This window comes from Pangasianodon hypophthalmus, chromosome 15, assembly GCF_027358585.1.
Source record: "Pangasianodon hypophthalmus isolate fPanHyp1 chromosome 15, fPanHyp1.pri, whole genome shotgun sequence".
Classification (NCBI taxonomy): Eukaryota; Metazoa; Chordata; class Actinopteri; order Siluriformes; family Pangasiidae; genus Pangasianodon; species Pangasianodon hypophthalmus.
Window position 1 is genome coordinate 24861521 of NC_069724.1, and position 15000 is coordinate 24876520.

At 36.4% G+C, this 15000-nt stretch overlaps 2 protein-coding genes across 5 annotated transcripts in view; one reads left to right on the top strand and one right to left on the bottom strand.

Annotated features, from left to right (window-relative positions):
* stk10 (serine/threonine kinase 10) overlaps nt 1–1896 on the top strand; it is a 56950-nt gene extending 55054 nt beyond the window's left edge. The window contains exon 19 of the mRNA XM_034311326.2: nt 189–1896. Coding sequence (XP_034167217.2) covers nt 189–329 — 141 coding nt within the window. The 3' untranslated portion in view covers nt 330–1896. The remainder of the gene's footprint in view (nt 1–188) is intronic.
* A 170-nt stretch (nt 1897–2066) lies between these two features.
* sh3pxd2b (SH3 and PX domains 2B) overlaps nt 2067–15000 on the bottom strand; it is a 32680-nt gene continuing 19746 nt past the window's right edge. The window contains exons 7-14 of one of the 4 annotated variants that reach the window (XM_034311217.2): nt 14502–14537; nt 12318–12449; nt 11547–11648; nt 8925–9042; nt 8094–8278; nt 7440–7486; nt 7097–7222; nt 2067–6592 (exon numbers count right to left, since the gene is read on the bottom strand). In XM_034311217.2, coding sequence (XP_034167108.1) covers nt 5147–6592; nt 7097–7222; nt 7440–7486; nt 8094–8278; nt 8925–9042; nt 11547–11648; nt 12318–12449; nt 14502–14537 — 2192 coding nt within the window. In that variant the 3' untranslated portion in view covers nt 2067–5146. Of the gene's footprint in view, nt 6593–7096; nt 7223–7439; nt 7487–8093; nt 8279–8924; nt 9043–11546; nt 11649–12317; nt 12453–14501; nt 14538–15000 lie in introns of all 4 variants that reach the window. The other 3 variants (XM_034311216.2, XM_034311219.2, XM_034311218.2) reach the window with 3 other exon arrangements.

Sequence of the window (15000 nt, forward strand, 5' to 3'; positions counted from 1 at the left end):
TATATTTCTATATTATTATATTTCCTTCATGCTAAGAGGTGGGGACAAAAAGTGCTTGGCCCCCTTAATCGCTGCTTGCAGATATATTTGTTGTTGTTGTTATTGCATGTAGTGACACATTTTTGTTTACATAAAGTGTTTGTTTTTGTTTATTAAACCGCTGTCGTTGTTGTCGTTGTTGTCGTCAGGCTCTGGAGGACGAGCTGAACCAGAGGAAGCGCGAGCAGGAGAATTTCTTCCGGATGAGTGAGGACTCGGAGTGTGTGAACCCGAGCTCTCCCACCAGACACACCAAATTCCTGCCGTACTCCGACTCCTCCACCACTTAGGACTCCGCCCACCGGCTACGCTCAGCCAGTCACGAGCCTTGTGCTCCTCTTTAGCCCCGCCCACTAGTCCAGGTAGATCATTTACTCGTACAGGATTCACACACGCTCGCTTTTTTTTTTTTTTTTTTGCATGTCGTATTATTATTATTATTATTATTATTATTATTAAAACCTGAATTGTTTTATTTTTTATTAAATAATATAGAATAAAAATTGACGTATCCCAGATGGGTCTTAAAACCTAAAATAAAATCGGAGATATAAATACTTATATATTTTTAAAAATCTTAGGTTATCTTTTTTTTCTGAACGGGTGAAAAAAATCCTTAATAAAGCCACTTTAACTGTATTTTCACACCAAAGCCAGTAATCAGGCTTTATTACTGTTATTACTATTATTATTATTATTATTATTATTATTAATATTAACAATAATTATTATTATTTCTGGTCAGTGTGATATTTTATTTATCAGAGTATCTTCAAACTATTTCTTGTCTAACAAACAAATCATAAAAATATTTAGCGTTGCCAAATAAAATGTACAGAAAAAAGCTTGAAAGCGTTTTTTTTTCTTTTCTATTCCCTTTTAAAAATGATTCTATTATATAAAAATAAAAAAGCAAATATTATATTCTGCTTTCTAACAGTGTCGCCTGTTTGTATGTCGTATAAACGTTTAGTTTGTCAGATGTTTTAGTTTTAAGTGACGGTGAGAGAAATTGGTACTTTTTTTTTTTTTTTTTTTTGGCGGTTTGTATTTACTTACTGTTTTTTGTTTTCGGCACCAAAATGTGTCACAGATTTACTGTAAAGCGCAACACTGGATATAAACAGGAGAAAAAAAAAAGAAAAATCACCCACACAATATTATTAACACGAGAAATTATTAACAAAATGTAATAATAATAAATATTATTAAATATGTGTAATGTAATAAAGAGGATTGTTGCTGTCTGGGGAAAAAACCTTCAAAAAAAAAAAAAGAAAAGAAAAAAAAAAGAAAGAAAAAGTTACTCTCAGTCTGCATTGAGTTGTAAAATATAGTTTACCAAAAAAAAAATTAAATAAATTTAAATTTACTTTATTTAAATGTCACATTACTAAAATTACTGGATTATTTTTGTGTGCCAGAACATCACGATTATTCTCTAACGTTATTAATAACAACATAAAATACATCAACAATAAATGGAAAAAATTCTAAAAGAAAAAATTTGGATTGAAATAAAAATCAACTTTGAAGGTTTTTATCCAACAGCAATCTAAAAAATGTTTATTATTATCATTATTATTATTATTAATTTGTTTACTCACTCTTTAAGCACTGACACTTACCTTTAAAGTGCAATATGTTTTTCCTGACGCAATATTTACCATTTATTCCTTTAATTATTATTATTTTTATTATTATTGTTATTTTTGCGGAGAAATTCAGGTACAGATCGGCCTTAAGTTATCTTTGCGAACCCAAAGGTTAATTTAAATCAATTTATTTTCTGAACATCATCCATCTGACTGCACTGTTTGTGATTTGATCTTATTATTATTCTTCTGTTTTGGGAATTTTTTTTTTTTTTTTTTTCCATTTTTAATTTTTATTTTTAACCAAAAGGGTGTAACGGCTCCTCTGTGTATAAGGAACCCTCGCTGTACAGGAATCTAATAAAGTCGACTTTATTATTTATTCCCTTTATTCCCTCTTTTCCTTTCCACAGAATTTACACACTGAACAGATTTGATTTGAAATGTTTATTTAGATTTTATTAGAAACAAAAGAAATTGCACGTGACGTGAAAGAAAAAAAAAATAAACGTAGCGTACACGTTACAGAAATGTGCATTCTGCAGAATCGCCCAGATTTTCATCACCTTGTGAAAGTTTTCCTTTTTCTTTCAAAACTCGCTCACTTGCAATATTTCCACCCAGTTAAAGCTCTCTTCCGTTCGCTGTTTTTTTCCCGGACTATAAAACACGACTCCTTACGAAATTCCGTCTTCTTACGCGTCGCCGCGTTGCCAGTTTATTAGCTACATCTGTCTAATAACGTGCATAGCCATTTCCAGATGTTCAGCGTGACGGATATTCCGTTTAGATGCTTTCGCTTGGTTCTGACACGGGACTCGAAAAATAATTAATTCTTAAATGCAAACAAAACTTCACACAAGCTTCTTACATAAGTCAATTTTTTTTTTTTTTTAAATTGAAAATGCTAACAGTAGCAAAACAAACGCTGAAAATCCAGGGCTGTTTAATTCTGATTTATTTCGCGTCAAATTTGAAATCTATTTACGTATTAAAATATATTTGGATATTAATCAGTAGACTTTCTCACACGCTTAAAAATAAAAGTGCTGGAAAAGATTCTGCCATTTAAGAATTATTTTTATCGGATTTCTAAAGAAACTCTTATTTAGCGTTTTATGTTCGTGCAACAGAGAAGAAAAAAAAGTAGAATTTTTTTTTTTTTTTGTGGTGAAAACAAAAGAAATTTTTAAAGAATCATAAAAATTTTTGAAAGAAACCAAAAAGTTCTTCTATGGCATCGCTCTATAGCAAACCTTTTCTGGCACTTTTTTTTTTTTTTTCCGTGTAATGAAAGTACATTAGTTTTAAAAATTTTTTTTTTTTTAATTAAAGTTTTGTTTTTTCAAAGCAGTGAGAACAAAAAAATCAAATCAAGCTGCAGAAATGAAATCGATAGATCATTAGAGATTCCTGACCTGTTTCATGGTCTTTTTTTTTTTTTTTCTTTTAATTTTCACAATAGCACAATTATTATTATTATATTTTTTTTTTTTGCACTGCGAGGTTGTTGCTTTTTGCATAATTTTTAAAATTTTTTATTATTCAATCCACATGAGAAATCCAAATCTAATGAACACGTCACTACGTTCGGTTGTTTCAATCGTCTCATCTCTAAATTTTTTAATTTTTTTTATTTAAAGTTTCACTAAGAGATGCCTGAAACGTCAGTCTTCTTGACTGAATGCTGTTGGAATGTACCATTCGTGTACATTTAGAGGGGTGTTCCTGATAAACTGGCAACTCACATTAACGTATTACTATTTTTCGTTAAAGTGGCGACTGCCGTTAAAACGTTTTACTCACGCTCACTTACGTCTGGTTGCGGTTTGGAGATTTCCGCCACAATTTTCATGTTTCTGTTGTTGTACAAAATTATTTAAAAAATGAACAACAATTAAAATGTACACAATAAAAGTCAGTCTTATAGTCTGGAAAATACCATCTTGTAAAACTGCCCTTCATGAAACGTCTCGCGCTCCTACGAGATCGTTCCTCTATAATATTAGTGTTAAAACAAACACAAAAAAAAATTAGAAACCGTTAATACTATTATTTTATCCTGTGAATTTTGTGAAGGCGTGACTCTGAGCATCGTCTGACTTTTTTTAAACGCCGCCCTTCTCGTGTGATAAACGCAACCCAAGCACAATAAAGTCAACACTTTAAAGCAACGTAACAACATCTACAAAAAGAAAATTAAAAAATAAAAACAAATGTAGTGTTACTCACTAAAAAGTATACTTGAAACCAGTCAAGCATGCGCACGTTAAACACGTTAAACACGTTAAACACGTTAAACACTAAAAATGATCATAAAATACTGAATGTAAGCACCATTGTCAGTATTGCAACACTGCTGAACAGAACTGATGACATTTCATCAAAATCTTTCTTTTAGACTTTTTTTTTTTTTGTTCTTTCAGGAAAAAAAAAAAACAAAAAACGGCTCATGATTGGACCAAGAAACTGTTTTTTTTCCTTTATTTTTCTGTTTCACGTCGTTCTGTTCTCAGTGCCACAGTAATGAAATCTGTGAACTTCACCTCTTAAAGTTAAAAAATTAGGGATGCATCGCTACCTTTTTTTTCCTTCTCTACAGCGTGCGAATACGTGTTTATCGGTACTCGCTGATACCGATATTGAAATGAGTAATTACTCCATCTGGGACTTTAGGGAACAGTTTATTTCTCTGTGTTTATGTCGGTTCTTTTTCGTTCCCCGTTAGCGTTGAACTCCTCCGTTATCGTTATCGTTATCGATGCATCCCTGTTAAAAAGTGCAAGTTGAAGCATTGCAGCAAAATCACCTGGACGTGGCTTGAAAATGGGTAAATACGCAAAAAAAAAAAGTATAAAAACGCTGTTTAGGCTTTCAAACACTGTTATAAAGGTTTTCTGCGTTGTCATAGTAGCACACGGAAGCACAAGGCTAATTTCTCCCTGCGAAAAACGAACTTTAATGGCTGAGTAGGTTTATAATCCACGTTTCTGTACGATCACTACACTATACTCGCCTTTCACAGAGACGTTTTTGCTAACGTATAGAAGCTCGGAGAACTTGGCTTTTAATATTGTTAATAATAATAATAATAATAATATCATTATAATATCGAGGCACGATAGATAGATAGATAGATAGGCTGCAACAAGTCATTTATACGTATATTGCTAGTCTGTTATAGCGTTAAAGATAAATATAAATATAAAAATAGTACGAGTTTGGTTAGCATGCATAGAAAAAAAAAAATAATGCGGGTTTAGCAGTGTGACACGCTTGTTACTTTCTCCCAAAGAAGTGTCTCATCACCAAAAAAAATAAATTCCACCCAACGTCCCTGAAAAAAGGGACAGTAAAAACACGACGCAAACGAACGATGTTCGAAGTCGCAAAAGAATGGAATGTAACGAGACTTCGATCGTAAAGGAACCCATAAATAACACGGACTAATTAAATAGATATGGGGGGAAAAAAAGGAAAAGAAAAAAAAAAGGGAGCTATCTGAAAGGTACCTAGTGTTTCTTGGTTAAGTAATTGGAAGGGATCCAGCCCTCAGACATCGAACCATCACTTATATTTTTGCAAAACCACCAACCCGTGCTGTTCCTCTCGACCACCTCGAAGACGGCGCCTTCTTTAAACCCTGGAGTTTGATCGTCTCCTTCAAAGTCCGCTACGGCTAAGAAAAGCTCTTCCTTAGCCGGATCTTTGATCAGAGGAGGAAGTTTGTCTCTCGGCGGTTGCGGTTTATCGGCTTTCACGAGCGGTTTCGGAGGCACCGGAACTTTCCCCTTTGGAGATTCGTCCTTCTCTTTGTCTTTGGAAGCCGGAGGTGCGGCGGCTTTCGGTTTCGGAGGCGGCGGTCGGGTTTGAGAAGCGTAAGCAGGCTTGTTCTCCTGAACGTCCTTCAGAGGAGCTTTGATCTCTGTGGGACTTGGTTTGGTTTCTGGCTCAGAAGTTTTCTTGGGTGGTGGAGGTCGTCTCGGAGCAGAACTGGGCCTCTGAGGCGGTTCTCTAGGACCAGGCGTTTGCGGTTTAGGGATTTCTACAGAATCGTGGCCGTTTTGCTGTTTGGGCGGACATTTTGTTTCGCCGTTGTTAGAGGAAGTGCCGTTCTGCTGGCTGGCGTCGGCGTCGGGAAGTTTAGACGGACGTAACTTGCTCCTCAGGTTTGTGATATCGAGCTCGCTCTTGCTCGGCGGTTCCGGTTTAGCGGCTGGCGGAGGTTTCGGTCTAACCACCGGTTTCGGTTTCAGGAAAGGCGAGGGACTGACGGATTCCGCTTTCTCCTCTTGGCTTTCGGATTTGGGCTTCGGCGGCTGCTTGGGCACCGGCTTCAAGTTGAACTTCTTCACTTCCTTGGCGGAAACCTTGTGGCCGCATTCCAACCCCATCTCGTTCCTCAAGTGCAGGGGCTTGTTCTTCTCGTCCTTCTTTGGTTCCGGAGGCTTTTCGGATTTGAACGGAGCCGGTTTGGGAGAAACCAGGGGCACGATGACACCAGGAGTCGGAGGTTTGGGAGGAAGCGGTTTGGAAACGTCAGATTTAAGCTTCTCCTCTAACTCCAGGCTCTTGTTGATGGACTCTCTCCTGGGTGGAAGGGCTGGTTTTTCCTCAGCGGGAGGCAAAGAAGGAGCCGGAGGCAGCGGACTGGAGAAAGGCGAGTTGTTCTTCGCCGCGTTGGACTTCCAGTCTCTCAGTTTGGGACGAGTGGCGAAGTCGGCAGTGGAAGACGGCTCGTCCGGGAGAGGTTTGGACCAGTTATCTTCTGCACCGGGATCGCTAACGGAAGCGTCCTCCAGCTTCAGCTGAGACATTTCTCCAGGCAGAGGGGCTAAAAAATTGGGCCTGGAAGCGCTGCTGGTCTTCTTGTATTTATCCAAGAAGGTGACAGGAGCCCAACCTTCTTTATCATCGATCTGAATGTACCACCAGCCACTCGAGTTCTTCTCAATGACCTGGAAAAGCGAGAACACAACAAAGAAACCGAGGATAAACATCCCTGCTGGCGAATTTCCGACCAGTTTATAGAGCTGATAAAAACATTTCGGTTAAACGGAGAAACGGTGAAGATTAAAACGACGAGGACGGATTAGGACGCGACTCTCGGCTCAGACGCCTCAGGCTGCATCCCGTCATTTCACTTCACTACTAATTTCAGAAAGAGGGAGAGAAAGAAACAAAGTGAGAGAAAAAGAGAAGGAGAAAAAAAAGAGGAAGGAGACAGTGAAAAGGAAAACAAATAAATAGAAAAGAAAAGAACGATAGAATAGATAGATTCTCTATCTTTCCCGCTCTCTCTGCTTCTTTCTTTCTCTCTTTACTTCTTTCTCCTTAATGAATTAACAAACTAGTTATTTAATTAATGAATTAATTAATAGTGGACGAGGGGTTTGGTAAATGTATGTACTTAAAAAATAACAGAATAAACAGAGTTCCTGATTTTTTTCTTTCCATCTCACCTCGACTTTAACTCCGGCCTGGAAGCTGATGCCATCGGGGATGGTGGTCTGAAAGTCGGCGATGGTGTAGTACTCCTCCTCCACCTGCGGGGGCACCGGCGGCTTCGGCAGGTTCGTCCCACGGGGCTAAAGAACAAACAGGAAACGCAAAGAAAACGCGGTCAGAAAACCCGGTTAGCGGAAACTGCGATTTAAACGTGCGAGATTTATGACTTTTCCACTAATCAGATCTCTGACTCCAGCACAAGAAAAGAAATCAATCCTTTTATTACATTTTTATAACTCGTAAAAAAAATAAATAAAAGAAAATCTCGGGAGAGAAAATCTGAAATAGCGTTCTTACTATTGAAAGATCTCGGCGTGGTGGCGGTCTCTGACGCACATCTGCTTCTGCAAGATTATAAAAATAATACAATTATTACTTTATTATTATTAATAATAATAATAATAATAATAATAATAATAATAAGATTCCACTTTTGTACAAACATTACAAATGCAGCTCAGTAATGTATGATGACAGTATGATAAAAAAAAATAATAATAATCTAAAAGATAAATGTTTTAATTTAAGAATATTTATTTAATATCTACAACTATATATAATAATTTTCCAACTTGATATTAAATGTAATTTTACTCCTCAAAACTACTAAAAAATTCAATAAAATAAATATAATTGTAAAAAAGATCTAAAACATTTTTTCAGATCGAAAACATTTTAACATCACAGTAGAAGACTTTCATTCCTCGGTAAAGTGATGTTTAATGTGAAAAAGGCTTTAAATATAGAAATAAAAAAGAAATAAATTATATTTAACTTAATTACGATATTTAACATCACGCTATCAAAGAAAAAAATTGATTCTGGGTGAAAAAAAACAAAACAATACAACAAAAAAGTGTGTTGTTTATCAGACGGATATATTTTTGTAAAAAAAAACAACAAACAAAAAAAAACGATAGATAAGTAGTTTCTCTGACGAAGTGAACGTACTTTTCTTGTTGTCGTTAAAGGGACTGAATCTCTCTCTCTGGTTCTCTTTATTCTCCTTGCTGCTGCTTTGTTGTTTACACGCGCCGTCTAAATCGTTAGCGCTCGAGTGCGACGACATTTTTTGGCTCGAAACGTCAGATTTCTTCAGATACGATGCCGGAGCCCAGCCTTCTTTCCCCTGATACCTGAAGACACACAGACGCACAGACGCACAGACACGGGGAGAAACACACAATTATTAAAACACAATTATTAAATAATATTTTTATTTAAAAGATTTTAGGTTAATCTGTTACCAAAAAAAAAAAGACAACAGGCAATACATTCAATAATTAAATACTTAATAATTTTTATATGTAAAATGCAATATTTTAAAAGAAAGTCAAAATTACAAATTTAAATATTTAATATTTATATTTAAATTATTTAATATTGTAAAAGACAGTTAAAACATACAACACAATATTTTAATATTTCATTATTTTAATTTAAATATTAAATCTTTAATATTTTTCACCTGGAGGTTTATTTATACGCAACATTACACTCAGAAGAAAATATTCTTAAAGTCAATAAAATGATGCACACATTCAAATAAAGCGGTTAATTACTTTTTATAAGTGTTAAATTATTGTACATCATTTTTAAACATTTTAAATGAACTATAAAACATAAATTTAAATTATTTTTAATGATTTAATGATTTAATTAAATCTCACCTATTTTCCTGAAGAAATTATAACTGATCATTCTGAAGCTTTAACAAACTATAAATTAATTAAAAAAAAAAAAATAGAAACATTTATTTATGTATTTATTTTATTTTTTTACCTGATCTTCCACCAGCCTTCCAGATTTTTCTCCATCACCTCCACCGTCATTCCCTTCTCCAGATCGATTTCATCCTGATCGCGAGCCGAATACGGATAAATCACCACGTACTTCTCTTCTGGGGAAAAAACAACTCTTTCAGGGCGAGCGTTCCTTCTGCTCTTAATTTTTTTCCCTCTAATTTTACAACAAAACACTTTCCTTAGTTTCGCTCTTTATAAAAACACAGAATTCTGTTCGGAGTGTCATGTGACAAACAAACAAACAAACAAACAAATAAATAAGTATATGTTCATGGTAGCAGGTGCTCGCGTTTACATCTGAAACATCTCCATGATGTCCAAAGTAACTTTAGTGCCTTATTATTATTATTATTATTATTATTATTATTATTAAATCTGCATTTACACCACAGCGCTGCTGAACTCTGGATTGTGATTGGTCAGATTAATTTTGTTGATTAGTTTTCTATAACAGCAGCTCTGACAGTAGTGCAGGTTTATATTAATGCGCTCGTTCTAACGCGTTATCGTTTCCATAGTAACGGCTCATTCACAGGGACGCGTGCAGCGAACGCTCCGTATAATCGATTGTGTTAAGAGAAGTTTATGTAACATTTATGGAAGGAGTCTCCAGTGTCAGAGCTTTGTCACCATCAGAGGTAAAGATGTAACTTTAAGTTTTCCTACATTGAGAGAGAGAGAGAGTAAAAGAGAGGGAGAGAAAAAGAGAAAGAGTAAAAGCGTAAAAGAGCGCAAAACAGAGAGAAAGAGTAAAAGAGAGAGAGAGAGAGTAGAAGAGAGAGAGAGATAGAGAGTAAAAGAGAGAGAGTAAAAGAGAGAGTAAAAGAGAGAGAGAGTGAAAGAGAGTAAAAGAGAGCGAGAGATAGAGAGAGTAAAAGAGAAAGAGAGAGAGTAAAAGAGAGAGATAGAGATAGAGAGAGTAAGAGAGAGAGAGAGAGAGAGAGAGAGAGAGAGTAAAAGAGAGAGAGTAAAAGAGAGAGAGAGAGTAAAAGAGAGAGTAAAAGAGTGAGAGTAGGAGAGAGATAGAGAGTAAAAGAGAGAGAGAGTAAAAGAGAGAGTAAAAGAGAGAGAGAGTGAAAGAGAGAGAGTAAAAGAGAGAGAAAGAGAGAGAGAGTAAAAGAGAGAGATAGAGATAGAGAGAGAGAGAGAGAGAGAGAGAGAGAGTAAAAGAGAGAGCGAGAGAGAGAGAGAGAAGCTGGTGAAGGAATGAATGTTTATAGCTGCTCTAATGTAAGTGAGAATTTATTCATGAACGTTAAATGTAATTATAAAAGGATAAAAAGTATGACTTTTTTTAAATAAAAAAATTGTAATCTTTGGTAAATTGTTGTGGTGTAAGAGGAATAAAACACTCAGGGACGTGCTGCTGTTACAGGAAATTAATCAACAGTAACAGTAACTCCGCCTCCGTCACTCAGTAATTCACTGTAAATATTCCAGAAAGAAAAAAAAACAAACTTAGTGGAGAAATCATGCAGTGGACTGGAGTGATTCAAAATATATATAAAAAAAATAAAATAAAACGCGTCACGCTGATTTACGTTCATGCATCATGCAGCCGGAACGAGGGGAGAAAAATAAAATAAAATAAAAAAACAACAACAAAAACGTTGAGGGAGGAGAGGAGAAGAAGAGACGGATTTTCTCTCCACCTTGCCTGAAACTCAGGCCGAACAGATCGCCTAAAGTGCGGCGGCGACCCCCGAGCCTCGGCAGTGACCAGAACCTCCGGCACACTCCAGCAGCGGGGGAATCAAACACACACACACACACACACACACACACACACACACACACACACACACACACACGAGAATCAACAACCGGTAAAGTTTCGTATTCCACGAAGCTGTGATGTCACACCGAATAAAAACTGTCACTACAGTCGTGTCGTTAGAACTAAAATCATATTTACGTTGTTTTAGCGTTAAAACTTCCACTAGAACGCAGCAGATTTATTTATTTATTTATTTATTTATTGATTTATTTATATTTCTGTAAAACAGATTAGCATGTATGATGTAATATCGTTATTGTGATAAATGATGTCACAGTACGCTTTTCTGAAATGTTGCACGTATCGTTTTTATTTTTATAAAATATTTTATTGTATTTAATTTTTTTTAACACAAACTCGGTCCTGGATGAAGATTAGATCAGATGTTACAATTTCTGTACGGAATTATTTATTTGATCGACTTTTCGGTTTTTGTGTTTAGAATAAAAAAAAGCAGTTTTTGTTAAATAAAGTTATCAGGAAATGTCACTTTTTGTCTTTAAATGAAGAAATGATTTGCTGGCAGTTTGTCTGTAAACCTGCACGTCGTGATTCGGGTTATGTCGAAGTTTTGCGATAAAAACGTATCGTATCATCAAACTCCAATTTCTAATGATTATTTGTAATTTAGGATTCATCAGGATTTTCTTTAAGACAGTTTACAGCAAACACACTCTCACTGACACTCTATAGAGTTAACTTTAAAATGTAGAGGAGGTGTGAAGAGGAACAGACTCTCACACACACACACACACACACACACACACACAAACACACTCTCGCGCACACACACACACACACACACACACACACTTTCAGTACCTTCTTCTGCAGGCAGAGTGAAATCATCAGGATCGTCCTGAGCCTCCAGGCAGGTGGCAGGAACCCAACCCTGAGCATCCTCCGAACTCACAAACCACCAACCTGCAACACACACACACACATTACACACACAAGTTACACACACACATTACACACACACATTACACACACAAGTTACACACACACACACGTTACACTTCTACAGCACCTTAAATTATCTACTCACACTACGTGAACATACAACCTTCCCAAAATCTTTGTTCAAAATTTGGATTTTTTTTTATTTGGATTTTTTAAAATCAAAATTTGGATTTATTTAGTTATTTATTTATTTTTTAAATCAAGATTTGGATTTTTTTTTTTTTTTTTCAAAATTTCAATTTTTTTAAAATCAAGATCTGGATTTTTTTTTTCAAACTTTGGATTTTCTCCTCAAGATTTAGTTTTTTTTTTTAAGATTTGAATTTTTATCAAATCTTTGATTTGAAGTATTTTTCCAAAATTTGCAATTTTCCCGTAAGAGTTCGCATTTTCCCCACAAGATCTCAACTATTTTTTTATTAGATTTTTTTATTTGGAATTTTTTTTTGTCTTTGAATTCATTTCCAAGATTTGGATTTTATTCCCCACAGACTAAACACCACGTGTGTGTGTGTGTGTGTGTGTGTGTGTGTGTGTGCGCGTGTGTGTGTGCGCGTGTGCGTGTGTGTGTGTGCGCGTGTGCGTGCGTGTGTGATTATAACGTCGTGAGCTTTTCTCGGGTCTCATCACCTGACTCGTTCTTCTCGATGACCTCCACCACCTGGCCGACTCGGAGGCTGATCTCGGAGCTCTCCTGCTTCTCGTAGTCGGTGACGGCGACGTACTGATCCAGGAGCAGCGGGTCGGCGGCGCTCGAGTCTCCTGCTGCCGGGAAACACGCAGAGATTAACGCAAACACGGGCGAGTTTCTCTCGGACGCTAACGAGCCGAGCGGAGAGAAGCTGCAGCGAGCGACAGGGACGTCGCTGTTAGACGTGAAAAAAGAAGCTGTTTAGTGAAAAGAGATGAAAAAAGAGACAGAAGGAAAGAAACCAACACCAAAAACACCACCGTTACGACGTGAGCAGATCACCGTCAGGATCACGTGATCACCCAGAAAATTAAAATCCCAGATTTACACAAAGCCCCAAAAATATCCTTAAACCTCAAACAGGATAAATGAGTTCAGGTGTTTAGTTTTTTAAAAATAATTATCTCCGTTATTCCTCCGGTGTGTATCTCTCACACACACACTCCTCTGACCTCACCTTAATTTAACCGCGTAAAAATATCACACGACTCCGACACACACTCACGATATTTACACCAATGACGAGAGTGAAATTAGCATCTGAACAGAACAACAAACTCACTGCACTGATCTGTTATTATTATTATTATTATTATTATTATTATTATTATTATTGTTGTTGTTGTTGTTGTTGTTATTATTATAATTGTAATGTGTCTGAGTGACATCACAGTGCATTAAATTAAAATCAAACCAAATTCGTGTGGATTTGTGACTGAAACGTTCGCATTTCTGTTCTGTACATTTTATATTTTTACTCAGTACATGTTTGATATATTTTATATTTTATAGTTCTTTTAGTTTATTTTATACTTCTCTCACTCTCAAACATCAAATCACTGATAAAACCTCACACAAATAATATTTTCTTTAAGGCACGAGTAAATCAGCACAGGTTTTTATTTTATTTATTTATTCATTTGTTAATTAAAGGACACAATTATTCCAATCAGCCGCTTGTGTTTTCGGAATCTGTTTCCTAATCCGGCTCGGGTTTACGTAATAGCTTCTTCAATAATAATAATAATAATAATAATAATAATAATAATAAGAGTAAAATGTTGGATTTGTGTTTGATGACTGATGAAATTAAAACTCAGATATATTTAGATGTGAGTGTAAATAATTTAAACAGTTTATTATTATTTTCACTGTATCTGATTTGATTTGTTGTGGCTGCAGTTACGCGTCTCGGCCTGAAGGGGCGCTGCGCTCATCTCACATCTCACACCTTTCTTAGATTTTGGCAAAGAGCTGCATTTTTTCACCCTTAAATTTGAGATTTTTCCAATATTTGCATTTTTCATTGTCAAAGATTTAGATTTTTTTCAAGATTTAAATTGATTTCCTTAAAGTTTATATTTTTTCTCCTCATGATTTGGAGGGTTTTTTCCCCCCCGAATTCTTTTTTTTCCAATATTAGGATTTATTTTCTTTAAAGTTTGCATTTTTCCCCTCAAGATTCAGATTTTTTTTTTTAATTCAATATCTGGAATTTTTATTTTCAAAAGTTGAATTTTTTCAAAGTTTAGATTATATTTTAAGATTCAGATTTTTTTAACATTTGGATTTATTATTTTTATATTTTTTAGATTTTTTTTAAGATTCTGTTTTTTTTTATTTGATTATTATTTTTTCTAATTTAGCTTATTTTTTTAAGATTCTGATTTTTTTTATTTGATTATTATTTTTTCTAATTTAGATTATTTTTTTTAAGATTCTGATTTTTTTTTTAAATTTGATTAATTTTTAAGATCCTGATTTTCCCCCCATAACTTTGATGCCTGTTCACGGTAAATATCGTGACGTATCGTGTGTAGAACTGATTATCGTCACACACTTTATCTTCTTGTTAATGCTAATGCTAATGCTAATGCCCCTGTAGCTAGCGCTGCTAATCCTCCTGTTCTGCCGAGTGACACGGCTACGTCGTGAAAACCACAGGAGGGTTAGACAGCTGTCTGTCTCTCTCTTATCAAAGATTGTTATTATTAATTATTATTGAGGTTTCAAGGTCTAATGCACAACAGACACACACACACACACACACACACACACACACACACACACACACACACACACACACGGAGTAGCGCCCGGCCACAGCAGCAGTGTTTTACTACCTCGCTTTAGGAAAGAAGTCGCTCTCTCCACAATGCCTGATGAGGAGGAAAAAAAAAGGATGAGAGTCAGGGAGAGAGGGGTGGAGCCAGGGAGAGAGGGGTGGAGTCAGGGAGTGAGGGGGGTGGAGTCAGGGAGTGAGGGGTGGAGTCAGGGAGTGAGGGGGGTGGAGTCAGGGAGAGAGGGGATGGAGCCAGGGAGAGAGGGGTGGAGTCAGGGAGAGAGGGGTGGAGTCAGGGAGAGAGGGGTGGAGTCAGGGAGATATGGGGTGGAGTCAGGGAGAGAGGGGGGTGGAGCCTGGGAGAGAGGGTGGAGTCAGGGAGAGAGGGGTGGAGTCAGGGAGAGAGTGGTGGAGTCAGGGAGAGATGGGGTGGAGTCAGGGAGAGAGGGGGTGGAGTCAGGGAGAGAGGGGGTGGGGTCAGGGAGAGAGGGGGTGGGGTCAGGGAGAGAGGGGGTGGAGTCAGGGAGAGAGGGGTGGGGTCAGGGAGAGAGGGGTGGGGT